The sequence below is a fragment of the Agelaius phoeniceus genome, chromosome 6 (assembly GCF_051311805.1).
Source record: "Agelaius phoeniceus isolate bAgePho1 chromosome 6, bAgePho1.hap1, whole genome shotgun sequence".
Lineage (NCBI taxonomy): Eukaryota > Metazoa > Chordata > Aves > Passeriformes > Icteridae > Agelaius > Agelaius phoeniceus.
Window position 1 is genome coordinate 42216621 of NC_135270.1, and position 14846 is coordinate 42231466.

At 47.0% G+C, this 14846-nt stretch overlaps 2 protein-coding genes across 8 annotated transcripts in view; one reads left to right on the top strand and one right to left on the bottom strand.

Annotated features, from left to right (window-relative positions):
* The window catches only part of POMT2 (protein O-mannosyltransferase 2), a 27751-nt gene extending 26226 nt beyond the window's left edge, over positions 1-1525 (bottom strand). For 3 of the 5 annotated variants that reach the window (XR_013182856.1, XR_013182855.1, XM_077180526.1), the window contains exons 1-2: positions 1140-1525; positions 521-605 (exon numbers count right to left, since the gene is read on the bottom strand). Coding sequence is in view for 3 of the 5 variants with exons in the window: in XM_077180526.1 (XP_077036641.1) it covers positions 521-605; positions 1140-1462 (408 nt within the window). In the remaining 2 variants the exon portion in view is untranslated. The remainder of the gene's footprint in view (positions 1-520; positions 606-1139) is intronic. The other 2 variants (XM_054635271.2, XM_077180527.1) reach the window with 1 other exon arrangement.
* GSTZ1 (glutathione S-transferase zeta 1) lies at positions 1444-14673 on the top strand. 3 transcript variants are annotated; one of them, XR_013182857.1, is made up of 10 exons: positions 1608-1779; positions 4535-4586; positions 5167-5234; positions 6052-6132; positions 6583-6708; positions 7277-7352; positions 8166-8218; positions 9492-9541; positions 10290-10474; positions 11079-14673. XR_013182857.1 is itself a non-coding variant. In XM_054635304.2 (9 exons), exons 1-9 carry the CDS (start codon positions 1508-1510, stop codon positions 10414-10416), a joined length of 657 nt encoding a protein of 218 aa, XP_054491279.1. In that variant the 5' UTR covers positions 1444-1507; the 3' UTR covers positions 10417-14673. The 3 variants fall into 3 exon arrangements, 2 of the variants coding, with proteins under 2 accessions (XP_054491279.1, XP_077036643.1); XM_054635304.2 differs by lacking the exon at positions 1608-1779 and adding an exon at positions 1444-1531 and having other exon boundaries at positions 10290-14673; XM_077180528.1 differs by having other exon boundaries at positions 1611-1779; positions 10290-14673.
* Positions 14674-14846: the final 173 nt, after the last annotated feature.

Genomic DNA, 14846 nt, shown 5'->3' on the forward strand with positions numbered 1-14846 from the left:
AGAGAATCCTGTTGAGTCCCCCATAGCTCCCTATCCCTTTAGTTTCAGGAGACTCAGTCTGAAAGGAAGACAACTTTGACAAGGCAGGAGGATGCACCTTTATCCACACTACACACTGTTGCTAAAACAAGTTCATTTACAGAACAGGAATCAATGCTCTCAGGGTCATTTGTGGCAGGCATCTCATTTGCTCACAAGTTATCAGGAACTGTTTGCTTCCTTTAAAATGTAGGCTTCTATTACATATGCCCCCCAAGTGTCACATTGATTTTTTTGTGTCAAGCCTTTCAAAACCACAACATACAATACTGTTTGGTTTTCTTATATTCGAAGCATTTTTTGTGAGAACAAAAAGTTGCAAGTTGAGGCTCTGGACACAGAATGCAAATTGCTGTGGTGTCAACAACAACAGTTAGGAAGGACTATGTTGTTCACCACATCCTTTGGCCAGAAGGCAGAGGCAGACTTTTATTGGCCCACTCCTGTGGCTTCTGAAACATGCAACAGAAAAGCACTTTACCTTCCCCAAAGGGGGATGGACATCAAAGAAGAAGGTCCGATTAATGTAGTAACTTCCCATCTTTCCAAAATGAGTTTCATCCCAACTGGAAAAAACACACCAACAAAACACAAACCACAATAACCAATCTGCTACAATGCTGAAGGGAGTTTAAAAAAAAATCCAGGAAGATCTTTTTACTTATGCTTTTTATAGTATAGAGGGATACTTTCATACATTCCATATGAGACGATGGGAAACCATGGACAGCACTGCAGCCATTGTAGGAAAGGTCCTTTTTTTAAGGAGTTTTATATTATCACTGCAAAACCTCCGGTTTGCCCTTTTGCTTCCAAATTGACCTTAGCGAGGTTAAAAAGTCTGCTTGCTGCACAAAGATCCCCAAGACGCCCTCCCCGGGACCCGGTGCCCTCCTGCAGCACGGCCCCAGAGCAGCGTGGAGGGCGCGGGGGCCGGGCCGGGCTGGCCGGAGAGCGCAGCCCTGCCCTGTGGCCCTCACTGCCATGTCCCGTCCCCCACCTGCCGGGGATAAACAGGGATCCCCGCCACCCCGGGCGGGGAAGGGGCGCGGAGCGGGGGTGCGGTCCCGGCCGCTGTGGCCGGCAGAAGGGACACGCACCCACCCGCATCGCGGGGCCCGGGCAGCGCCCGGCCGGAGAGGCTCACGCCCCAGCCCCGCCCGTCCCGTACCATACGTGCGGCGGCTCCCGCAGGCGGTGGAAGCGGGAGGCGAAGCTGAGGAGGGTGACGAGGGCCAGGGCGGCCGGGCGGGTGGCGGCGGGAGGGGCGGGACGCGGCGGCGCCCCCGGCCCCCGGCGGGGCTCCCGCTGCCGCGGCGGCATCCGCGGGCACCCGCCGCGCGCTGCACCGCGCCGGGCGCGGCGCATGCTGGGCCGGAGTGCGGCGGGCGCGGGGCACGCCGGGGGATGCAGTCCCGGCCATGCGGTGCCGGCAGCCGCCGAGCTCTGAGCGCAGGCCGGGACGGCGATGAGCGCCGCCGCCGCCGCCAAGGTACGCGGCGCTGGCTCCGCGCTCTCCCCGCGGGCGGGAGGGGAGCGGGGGGCGATGGCGGCGCCACGGCCGGTGGGAGCGGGGCTTGGGGCGGCGGCTCTCCGCCTTCGGCCTGCGCGGGCCTCGCTCGGTTCGGCCTCGTCGCCGGCTGTGGCTTGTGGTACCGCCGGAAGGCCGGGATGGCGGGTCCCGGGAGGAGCGCGCCCCCGCTGCCCCGGCCTGCACCCGTGTCTCTGTCGCAGTGGAAAGTAAGGAATTTAACCTCGTGCTAAATAAAATGCTTCAGTGTGCTGATGCTTTTAGCCGTGCTCCTTACTTAGCATATTTTATTGGCGTGCACTGTTCACACCAATGCCTGCTGAAGAGATACTTAGAATTTAGGAGCAAATCTGTTCTTTCTGCTTTCCATTTGAACCCAGCAGGGTACAAGCTGTGCCTTTCGGGCACCGAGGTGTCCCCTGCAGCAGCCCCCAAGGAGCAGTGTATGTGTGCAGGCTGCTGGGCTTGGTGGGTCTCAGGAAAGGTGAGAGATTTGGCCTTTCCAAGTGCATCCCATTTATCCCCCTGGAAAGAGGTGATGTGCAGAGTAGACCGTACTACTCTGAAGAAGACAGAAAACCTAAGAGGTCAACATATAAAGTTAGGGGCGTTTCTTCTGTCTTTCACAACAGGGAAGTGTGTTTTCCAAATTTTTACTCTGGACTGGTATTTAAGCCCAAACTTTCCTCACTGATTGCCAGAAATGAAAACAGAACCAAACCAGAACTCTCAGTAGACATCAAGCAAACCCTGTCCTCCTGCATCATCCCAGCTCCAACCAGGCTAAACTGCAGGGTTTGGGGATTTTATCCCACAAAGTTGTAAATGCAGGAAATTCTTTCCTGAGACTTCCCTGGACCATACTCAGCATTTCCTCAGAGGAAATGCTGACAGTGTCGCTCTGGGATCTGTCCACTAAGGAGAAAACATTTCTGTTGTCTGTAGTCTTTACTTAGCTGATTATTTTTGCCTGTGATCCGCCCTGCTGCTAGGAGCAAAACAGCATCAACTCAAGAGATCACTCCATGCCCCAGCCTCTGGAGACAGTTCCCAGCTGAACGTTGGGTTGGTTTCCATGTTCTTTTTGGTGAAATCCCCCAGGGCCTTGAAATTATAGAGCAAGGCAATTAGCATAGCACAGTTTATTCCAAATGATAGCATAGGCTCTAAAACCAAAAAAGAACTGCAGAGAGAATCAGGAGAAATGTCTCTGCTGGCTGAGAGGCCAGAGTCCAAAATAGACATAGTGAAGGACATGAATTTCTGAGCCAAAACATCATTAGCAAGGTCCTCAGGAAATGCAAGTAAAATTAGTATCTCATGACTGCTCTATTTTCTCTTTTGAAGCCATAGTTTCTGTTTCTTTCCCTGAAACTCACCAGGCTAGACATTTGAAAAATGAACATAGCTGATATTTCTAATGCCCTGATCCCAGGAGAATTTAAGAAAATCAGTAAATATTTTATCCACTTAAGTGTTACCAGTACTTTCCATCTCTTTCCTCCTCACTTATAAATCTGAGTAATTTAGTCAAAGACATACCTCATTTGAAGTTATTTGAGCCAATCTAAACTGTAAGAGAAGCATGAACTTTACAAAGAGGACTGGAGCACGGAGATCACCAGTGTCTCTGGTTTTCTGTTGACAGACTATAATTGAGCATATCTGTGCATTCTTTTGTCTTGCTGCTAAATCTCTGGAAAAACTTCCATGCATTTTGGGTGGGTAGAGACACAGAGAGATCTATGGCATGCCATGGGATCTGTGTAAGCAAGGAGAGACATGATTACAGGTTTATTTAGAGACATACAGGGGTACCAATTTCCTGTGCGGAAAGAAAAAGCTCTGACACAAAAAAAATGTGCAGTCTTTTATTTTACATGGAGTTGGTCTGAGGGCAGAGTAGCAGCTTCTCCCATATCTGGAATGTAGAAAATCCCCTGTACTGGCCAATACTGGTGGGAGGGGAGCTACAGGAGCACACCATGGAATCTTCCTGCAAAGGCAGCCCATTCCCAGAGCTAGCAATCATTCCCTAGTGAAAAATAAATTCTGCATGCAGCTTTGGTTTTAATTTTTTGTTCTCCAGGGTTAGATTTCTGCATTGGCAACTGGTGACAGCTTGTGAGGCTCTCCAGACACCTTATTTATTTCTGGATGAAAAGCCATGGAAATAAGAATGGTTCCCACATGCACTTCCAAGCTTAAATCTCGTTAATGGTTTTGATATCAGGGCTGGGAGAGGGTGACTGCAGTGACTCAGGATTGAATCTAATTGGCTGGTTTTTGTGTCCTGGGCACAGACTGGGGGGCAAAGTCCTTATTGGTTTTAAGAGAGAAGCCTTCCCCCATGCCAGCTGAGTTAAAAGGGAAAACACAGACGTTTTTATTTCGTGGAGGCAACTGCACACACTTACCATGGCATCTGAAAAGGTGAGAGTTTGGACAGGGTGGAAGCATCTGGGAAGGCTGCCTTAGTCTCATAGTTCAGGTAGAGATGAATTGTCTGTCTTCATGGCTTTCAGCTCAAACAGCAGAAGCTCTTATTGCTTGGAAAGAAATCTGGCTTTTCCCTGCATGGCTGCAAAAGCTATTTCATATCATAGAAATACCCAGGTGCTTGGCACAATCAGTACAGAAATTGTTTCAGAAATCTAAGATGGGACAGAAGTTAGCAATATTGGATAGGGACAAAGAGGGAAGCTTTATAGGGACTAATTTCAAGGTCATTTCTGCATTGCTGGAAACATCATGTGCAACTGGATAATGAGAAGGCTATTATGAGAGACAGTGATGCTACCTGTATGCCCAAATCAGGAACAGTTACTTTCAGAAAGGAGCCCTCTCCTCCAAACATTGCTCTCCCCTTAGAGTTCCTGAAATGCCTTCTGCTCATGCATTCTTTTCCTTACATTCAATACCCTGGTGCTCCCAGCATATAACCTTTTATCTTTCTCTTCTCAGCCAATACTTTACAGCTATTTCCGAAGTTCCTGTTCTTGGAGAGTGCGAATCGGTAAGATTCGGTGTTCATCTCTCTTTTTTTGTCTCAGTATTGCAGCATTCTCCCCTTCACTAACCCAATTAATCAATTACTTATTAACAGAGAGGTCAGCAAACATGAGCCTGGAACAGTGAGGCATCTCCCTGTGGGGAGGGTGGGGAAGAGAGCATCTTACCTGGAGCAGGTGGAATAGAGGGGAACAGATAAGAGGGCTTCATGATACTACCTCAGACTCTGGCCTGCCCAGATCATGAGAGCTAAGCAGGGCTGGGAATGGTCCCTACTTGTACTGAGACAGAAAGGTTTTAAAGCTGAGCACATGGTCCTGCCCTCTATAAGCTGAATCAGGAAGGGCTGTGCTGCAAAAAGTTGCAAAGCTTATTTTGAAAAATGCAGAGGTTTTGGCAGTACTGGTCTTTAGTACTTTGGTCCTTCGTGTGCCGGAGCACTGTCTCCTCAGTGGACTCAGGCCACCCTCCTTGAGGGAGAGGGTCATTTTTCCAAATGTAGATGCTAACATTTTTCTGAACCCATTACCAATGAAACTGGTCCCAGTGTAGCTGTCTGAAGCTGTACACTCTGCTCTCCCTAGCACTGGCTCTGAAAGGAATTTCCTATGACCTGGTCCCAGTGAACCTCATTAAGGATGGAGGACAGCAGGTAAGGATAAAAATACCACTGCTCTCTCCAGGGTACTGAACTTGGGGATCATGAGGAGACTTGAGATTAGCACTAGAAAGTTCACAGGCAAAGTTACTGAATTCCTCACCACTTCTTTGTAATTAATAGTTGCTTTCAGCCAGTATTCCCTGCCATGTGACACAGGAGGAGAATATGACTACAGGAGACTAGAGGCTTTTTCCTCTCTCAAACATTTGTGACTGAATCCATAAGGCTGAAGATCTTTTGCTTACCATGATACAACTAAATATATCTCGAGCACAGACTTCAGAGAAGCTGCCCCACACTTTAAACAGACTCAGCCTGATTCAATTAGCAACAGAAGATGTGTGGAGGCAGGGATGTACAAAAAATGCTAAATTATATTGCAGGGGGTTGAAAAGGGCCTGCAAAAGGAAGAGGTGGCTTGCCAAAAGAGATCTTCACTGAGGCCTTACGAGGGGGTCCATAGGAGGGAGTTGTGCACCTCGTGGTACCATGGGCTCAATGGGTTGGTATGGGCTAAGGCAGAGTTGGACAACTGGGACAGTAATGGTGGCACTGATGCAGTACCACTGGGCATTGCAGTGGTGCTTTATCAAGAGATAGTGCAGTCTGGGCCAGGATGCAGTGATCCCTGAGCCCTAGTGAGAGCTTAGTAGGCTAATAGTACAGCATAATTTACTGCAAAGATTAATATTAAGGTAGAGAGAAAAAAGAAGAAGGAAAACAAATTTGGTGACTGGGTTCTGGGAGAAGAAAACAAGGAAGAAGAATTTCTCATTGCTGTAGAGTAATTTCAGGTTTGTTTCCACAGTTTTCTGCTGAATTCAAGGCACTGAATCCAATGCAGCAAGTCCCAGCCTTGAAAATTGATGGCATCATCCTTTCTCAGTCGGTGAGTTATGAGCCACATCCCTGTTAACCTTTCACTCCAGCCTGCTGCCCAATCTGGATGGGATGGCTTTGTCCCATCTTTTTCCCCAGAGCTCTCATCTATACATGGGAAAAGAGCTGGCATTTATGGTCCCACTTGGGAACAGAAATAGCACATATTCCCGGATGGGAAACTACTGTCAAGGATTTAAGTTCAATTCTCCACCTTTCACTAAGCAGTTTGTAATCTGATTTTGATGGCTGTTCCATGGTTTGCCTGAAATTACAGCTGGACCAAATGACAAGGTCACAGGCAGATGTCAGAGGGGTTATTCTGTTCTTTGGGTTGGTAACAAACTGCATTCAAAAGCTGTTGTATTGTCTTGGATCGGTTCCCCTTTCCCAGGTGTCCAGGATGTGAAGTTTTCCTTGGCTCTGCAATAACCTCCCATTATCTCTTTGTTCATTACAGCTAGCTATAATTAATTACCTTGAAGAGACACATCCTAACCCCAGGCTTCTGCCCCAAGATCCAAAGAAGAGAGCCCAAGCCAGAATGATCGCTGATCACATTGCCTCTGGCATTCAGCCACTCCAGGTACTGCCATGTCAGATCCATGCAAGTGAGAAAATCAGAAAGAATTTCTATCTTTGAAATTCTCAGTCTCCTTAAATTGTTGCCAGCCAACCGGGTGGCAGAACTTCAGACTGGTGTGGTAGGAGATAAAATCTGCTTAACCTCTGCCTGATCTAGATACCAATGGCACCAATACAGTATTTCCAACACAGCAAATACTAGAGCATCCTAGGGTTCTTTCCAGGAAGAGCTGAATCCATATGGTTTTACTGCTGAGTGTAGGATGTTTTAGGAAGAAGAGAATTGAGCAGCTGAAAAGGAAGAGGCAAAGGGATACCCTGGCAACTGTTACAGAAGGGTAGCGCCAAGAGAAGGATACAGCAGGGTGCGTTATTTGGTGCAGGTGAGGTCAGGGCTGACCCAACCAAGTGAACTCAGGCCAGCCTTGGCAACTGAGTTCAGGCAACCCCTGAACTCAGGGGTCCAGCCTTGGCAACTCGTCATCTCCCCTCTCCTCCACTGGATGACACAGTGGGTAAGATCCAGCCAGCAGTAGTTATCTAACCTAGAGATTGCTTTGCCTTCACAGAACCTGAGTGTCCTGAAACAAATGGGGGATAAAAAAATGGAATGGGCTCAGAACTGTATCACGTCTGGCTTTCAAGGTACATCCCACATCCAAAATGATCAGTATTTTGCCTGACCTTACAAAATGCTGCACCACTGGCATTCTACTTGCCTTTTTCAAGTAGAACCACAGATATTCCTAGGCTGCTGTGCTAGGGTCCTGCCTTGCTGGCAGACACAGTGCTCTCCCTGCCCAGAGTCTCTTGTCCAGGACTGGTAGCTCCCCAGAATCTCAGAGGAAAGATGTGCACAGAACACTTCCACTGCTGCACATGGAAGAGGGGAAGCCTGGTGCTATCCTGCACATTGCAGCAGTTGATTCATTCTGAAGCACCAGGGCTCACAGCACTTCTAAAGTTCTTCATATACATAGATAGATAGGCTTTTGTAATTGGACACCTAATAGCAAACTCCCACAGAGTTTAGCAAGTAGCAGAGTATTTCTTTGCCTTTTTGAGAGAAATAAAGTGCTTTTGGTTCCCTCAAAATCCTCCCTCCCCATGTGCCACAATGACAGGCCCATCTTCACTTCGTGACAGACACAAACTGACTGAACCTTTGCATTTTTCCCCTCCCCAATCATGTATTTCTACATTAACCTCATAGTATTTCAAGTGCATTGTCTAAAGCAGCTGAAATCACCCTGGGTCCAAAAAAGCTGAAGAACCCTAAAGACTCCCATAACTATAGTAAGATTTCTGTTCCTTCTAGTTTCTCCCAAAATACTCCTTTTTCATATTCTGCTCAGGGTTAAGATGCCCTTGTACCTAATTCCCAGTCTAGAAAGTGTTTGGTGTCCCTTTCAATTGACTTTCCAATGCCTCATTCCAGTGTACCACCTCTCTTGACAGCACTGGAGCAGATTCTGCAGAACACTGCTGGACGCTACTGTGTGGGGAATGAAGTAAGTATCTGAGAGAGCCCTGTGTGCTACTGCAGGACTGAAAAGCCCACTACCTTCCCCTAAATGAGGAAAGAAAATTAGTTGAGGAGACAAGAGCACAACCCCATCCAGTGCCTAGAATTACATGCAGTGCCTTCACCATAAAGAACAGCTGCATGGATGCTACTTAGGCCATTACTGACTGGCAGAGAGTTATGGAGATGTTTACTTGTCCCTGCCTATAACCTGCTGGTGGCCAGATTCTGCAGCTGTATTTAGGATCTAGACGATGTGGAAAAAGATGATCTATCATTTCATCTTTATGGGATTTGGTCTTCAACATGTCCTGACATATGGACAAAGCTTGGCTCAAGAAACTGGGTTCAGTTCTTAGCTGTGTTCTATGGAACCTTTAACCAGCTTGTATTTTTCTGCTCTGATCATCCAGTTTTAACTGGACAGATTTCTGGACAATGGACAGATTTCTCAGAGCTCACATAAAAGCTGTTCTGCCCCTTACCAAACTAGAGGTATCTCAGGTCTTTTCCATTTATTAGTTCTGCTGCCAGGTAAAAGATCTTTCCTATAAAAGCCTTAGAAAAAAGGAAGGCTCCAGCATTATTCTGGGATGCAGAGAATTGTATAGTAGCAGCCTTATGGAGCCCTTGGTAGGCAAAGGCTACTTACAAGATCTAATGTTGGAGAATAACATGTGCTTTGAGAGGCACCCAGGGCTTTGTGACCTGGGGAGCAGGGTGGGAGCAGCTGCCTCTCTCTGTGCAGACAGGCAGCCAGCAGCACTGCCATTAAGTCTTCCTTTCAGATTGCAAGTCTCTGAGCCTGTGTACGGAGGCCCTATCACATATCAAGTCTTGACATTGGCAGGATCTGCTTTATACTCCTGCAGTGCAAACAAGCAAAATTTATTTAACTTTTTCCAGCCACGCAAACACCCCTCTCCCTCCATCACCTCCCTCTGCAGCTTGCCAGCAGATGTGTTGGCTTAGAGGCAGTTGCCATAGAAGCACAGTGTCCTTGAGGTCATAATGATCAGCTGGTAAATATAAAGCTCCCTAAAAGCTTATGCCTTCTCCTAGTAACTGCAATGAAGTTCTTTTTCTTGTACTGTTGTTGTAGTACTAATGCTGAATTAAATAATTAGATCATCATGACAACTCCTCTGTACTGGCTGACAAAATAATTTCTGTCCTGGTCTTAAAGTCTGCCACCACTGGGAAGTGTGAGGGGACAGGCTCTGAGTTATTCTAACCTCTTTTCTCTGCAATATTTGCAGGTTTCCATGGCTGATCTGTGTTTAGTGCCTCAAGTTGCCAATGCTGAAAGGTAATTAAGGCTAAGTATGAGATATTCTTCAACACACCTACTTATGCTGGGCTTAAGGTAGAGCTTACCTTCTGCTGCTCCTTATGCCTGTTAGAAAGTATCCCTCCTGCCTGCCCTATCCACTTATGTTTCTTCTCTCTACAAATTTTCCTACTTCATAAATACTGTCTCTTTTGGAAGTAATGAATTGTGGTCTCCTTTTAGAGGCCCCTGGGAAAACCTGATCTATCGCCTTAGAAAAGCTGAGGTTGCCCACACTCCATGTTCTCTGTCCCCGTTTGCTTTATTCTTACACTGTACACAGAAGGAAGAGAAAAATCAGACTTTATTTAAGGCCTTAAACCCATACAAGTAGGCTGCATGATTCCCAGGAAAAGCAGGGTCTTCCTACCTTGTGCTGCACATTACATAAAAATCTAGTGAAAATCACACAATGACAGAATCATTGGGGTTGGAAGGGAATTCTGGAGGTCACCCAGTCCAATTTCCCTGCTAGAGGAAGTGGCACAGGATTGCATCCAGCTTGGTTTTGAGTATCTCTAGAGAGGGAGACTTTACAACTTCTCCGGGCACTGATTAATCTCTCTAGCATTTGTTTGTAAACCTACAAGGATGAACCTTTTCTGTTAGTGTAAATGCCTGTGAGATTCTCCCATACTAGGCAGGCCTATCACAGTGCTCTGCACTTCTGCTCACTGCTGCACTGCCTCTCCAACTCAGTACTTCACAAATTCTTTTCCTTTTACAGATTCAAAGTGGACATGGGTCCATATCCCACAATAACCAGAATAAATAAAGCTCTCTTGGAGTTGGAGGCCTTCAAAATAAGCCACCCTTCCCGGCAGCCAGATACTCCTGCAGAGCTGCGAGCTTGAAGCCTTTCTACTCATAAAATCTGCAAAGCTGCCATGATAAAGAAGGCAACACCTACAGGTTGAGTATGACTTTAGTGCCAGTGCCTTCCCTTTTGTCTGGGTGGGAAGGACAGAGGACCTGGAAATAGTGTGGATGACTTACAGGAGCTATGCCTGTGCTGGAATACGTGCAGCTACTAGTTTTTTCTATGCAATCTATCTCCATGAAGCAGATTAAAGCAGAAGTATCCATAATGATCAGAAGTTCCCTCTGTATGGCTTTGGGTTGGGGAATGTGACCACAAACAACTGTGAGGCATTGAGTCAATTCTGTGTTCCCCACAGGGGCTACTTCTTTCTACCATCTACAGAAAGAGCATCAGGGAATCAGTGTACAGTGTGCTTACCCTTGGAGCTGCCTCAGAGCCACAGGACAGTCATCAGCTCCATGGATATAAACAATCAGATCTAGTCTCTGATGGAAGATAGCTTAACTCTTGTTGGGGTCTTGAAAGAGCCAAGTTGGCAGCTCTGTCACCCCTTGCAATAATAAGAGCAGTCACATGGATTTTATAAAAGGTCTACCTAGAGCAAAGCTAGGTGATGGTGCCTTAGACAGCAAGGCACAACCAGCTCTCTTCCCTACAATGAAAATTATGTTCTCTTCTTTTTCTCATCCTCAGATACTGCTCTAGGTGGTTTCCTAGCCTTCAGCTGCAGACTGTTGCCCAAGGAAATCCCATCCCAGATTCCCTCCAAACCAGAACCATGCCTGTACTTTTACTGTAAAATAGCAGCAGTAAATACCATTTCACTCATCCCAAATGAAACCAAACACCTAAGTCACCCACAAAGCTGAAAGCACCCTGGGAATTCCAGCAAAAAACCTGTAGGGGAAGAAAGGAACCCATAACCTTTGTCTGTGTTCTTGTGCAGAGTCAGCTCAGATCCCACTGAATGTTTTGGCACCTGAGCCCAGATACTGTATACAAGTACCCTAGGAAAACAATACCCATGGCCTTCAGACCTTACAAACCCACAGTCTCTTGTACCAAGGTGCCATTCACCTACATACAGATACCTGGACTGCCAAGTTGCTTAGACTCATTTATTGCCATCCATGTCTGTATCTAGGCTGGTGAAGAGCCTTGCTGTTCAGGCTCATTCTGTGAATCATGCATTATCCTAGGTCCAGCTGGATCTTGAGGGTGCTGTTATAAAAGGTCCCAGCACAGTTGGAGCCCCCAAAGACCAACACCGTGTGCAGCTTCTGCTCGTCTTTGTTCTCCTTGTCCATATCCATCAAGTGGGGAGGAGTCAGGTCAAGCAATGTGTGGCCAGCTCGGGGAACAGAGCAGAGGTCGTGGTGGATCACTGTGCTCCATGAAAGAGTGTCTGAAGTGGAAAGGAGATATCAATACCGACAAGCCCATTCCTAGTGCAAGGGATGAGACACATGAACTAGACTAGGTGTTCAGAAACACCACTGCAGCCCCAGAACTATCAAAACCGGGCAGGAGAGTCACTCACCTAAGTGGAAGACAAAGGCATCTTGCAAGGCTCCTTTGGCATTGCAGCCTCCACTGATCAGAACCTTCTGGTCCGACACAGCCAGAGCTGCATGAAAGCTGTGACCAAAGCAAAGTCAATAGGTGACTGCAACAAAACCTGCTGGGATGGCCTCAGTCAGCAACAGGCAGGGATTGGCAGACTTGATTAGGAGGTTGGGGGCTTAAGCTGCAGGAAGAAAGTTGACTTCTGCTTCTCTCTGCCCTGACTTGCAGAATAACCCTAAAAGAGATGTTTGCCTCTGCAGGTCAGGCCACAATCAGGCCTGAATAGCAATTCATTATCTCAGAAGGAGCTATTAAAACTCCTATGCTTTGCTCTGTGGGGTGAGATAGCAGGGTAGCTGGGTTCTGCACTGATTTAGATCATTGTTCTAGTGAGCAATTCTGTCCCTTTAGGAACAACATAGTCCTGGTACAGGAGTTTCTTCCTCTGTGTGGCACAACACCTGTCCAGGCACTGTGAAGACCAAACAGCAGGCCATACAGTTTACTAGCACACAGCAGAAATCTTACCCTAGCCTGAAAGACAGATTTCCAGGGAGACTATGGAATATCCCTGCACACCATACAGGCACCAATGGCAGAGGAACTCCTGGCCCCACAGTGGAGAGAAGATCCACTGTATTTTGACTAGTGGAACAGAGATATGCAGCTGGGTCTGATCACAAGTACTGTTTAAACCTGGCTTCAAAGAGAAATGACAGAAGATAGCTCCTGGGTCTGCAAGAGAATCTTACCTACGTGCAGAAGGCTGTCCTGCCAGGAGGGGGACTGATGTGTACTCCATGAAACCTGACAGACAGAGAAAAGGCAGGTGAAATGTCCAAAAACCTCAGCCTCATAACTAGACAAAAACTTAGATACTCTGCCACATCAACAATGCCTCTGCCTTATCTGTTACCCAACTTCTTCCTAAAAAGCCATTGTTTTTCCTTCTTTCCCTCCCTTATTGCCCCAGAAAGGGTTTTTTTTTAACCCCTAGTTTTTCATCTCCATTGCCTAGTCAGGAGTTTGTATAATGCTCTTGCTATTTTCCCATTGAGCCACCTCACTCCCAAGTCCCTGTCTTGGAACAGACCTTTTCGAGGCACAGACTTTCTTACCCAGATCCAGAATGTGCATGTCACTGAGGTAGACAGAAGTCCTCTGACCCCCAAAAATCACCAGCTTGTTTTTCAATAGAGTAGCTGAATGCCTGAGCAGAGAGCAAACAAATTAATAAAACATCTTCAGCAAGTTCCCAAAACTTCCATTTTAGCCTTGGCTTCTTCTACTGGGCTGCCACAGCTTCAGTCTACACCTGGGACAAAATCCCATCAGGATTCACAACAGGACGTACTGAAATTCCCAGTGCTCTAAACACAGCCCTATCTTAAAGAATACATGGTGGAGAGGAATCACCTAATATTTAAGAAATCACACTGGTGTGGGAGGGAAGATAAGCAGAGGTTTCCTGCACTATTTTGGATAGCTGGAATTAAAGCACTCTCACCCAAGCCTAGGAAGAGGCTTCTCCCCTTCTGAAATGGGCTGATACCAAATTTCATGCTCTGGATTGAAGACATAGAGCATATTGCTGCAGGGTGCAACTGCCAGTGATGCCTTTCTGGGGAAAGTTCCTCCAAAAACAAAGAGCTCCTTGTTGTAGATAGTTGCACTGTGGTAGGTGAGCGCTGGTATCCTCCCTTTAGCCTAGAAAGATTTCAATATTATTTGTTACAAGAAGTGCATTATTTACTGCATGACCCATAGGAAAGGGCTCACATCATGCAATGAGTTGGACAAGTCTCAGTTTTCACTTTATTGGCTCCCCTGTCAGATCTTGCTGCACAGGCAGACAGTACATTCTTTGCATTCTTTGCACCAGAATGCTCTGATAAGAAAAGGAAGTCAGCCTCCCACACCTTCCTCAGAAGATCTCAGGGAACAGAAAGATCTCATCCAGGCTTACTCTGTAAAAGTCATTTTGTGCTTTACCAGGAAAGAGACAGATAGTCCCATGCTGACAAGGGCTCAGAATTCTGCTGTACTCAGGGCAGTTCCTGATTTGAGAAGACTGGCTCTGCACCTCAGCATCTGGTGCTGCCCTCAATTACACCATATAAAATGAGAGGCCATTTCCCTCCACTGCTTGTACAGTACCTCCCACCACTGAGCTTGGTCAGGCAAAGCCCTCTGCAGCAGCCATTTTTTCCCATTGCTTCATTCATTGTAGGCACAGCTCCTGGTTTCTGTTCAGCATGTGGCTTTTCAACAGAGCCTCCTAATAGCTGTCAAACCCAGCTATGCATCTCAGACAGCCTGCACCAACAGTGGACCAACACCACTGGACTAAGGACACGTGCATATGGACTGCCACATTCAGGCAGAACCTGCCGCTCCTCCTGCACTTTTGTGTTGGAAGAGATGCAGTACTCACAGCCACAAAGAGCCATTTCCAGGTGACTGTGTCCAGAATGTAAATGCTGCTGTAGTCTTTGTCCTCCCTTATGCCCCCAAAGATGTAGATCCGCTTGGTGTCAGGGTCATAGGTGGCTGTGTGACCATGCAAGCATGATGGCATGGCATTTTGTAGCTGGAGACCCACTGGAAGCCATAAATCACTGTCTGTGGGAGCAACAGCAGACACATGGTGTGGGAGTTCAAAAATGTCCTTGATTGCTCTAGATTTAAAGAATATGCCATAAAATCTTTGCTCAAAACCTTGCTCCCTTTGCCTCCTCCTCTCCTTTGATTCAGAGCTAGAGGGAACTCATACAGAATGGTTTCTGTAAGGAATGATGGGGAATGGCAAGGTGAAAGAGAAGACCAGTGCAGAAAGACACAAGGCACTGGAATTGTATCTCACGCTTTCCCACCAGTCACCACACACAGACTGCA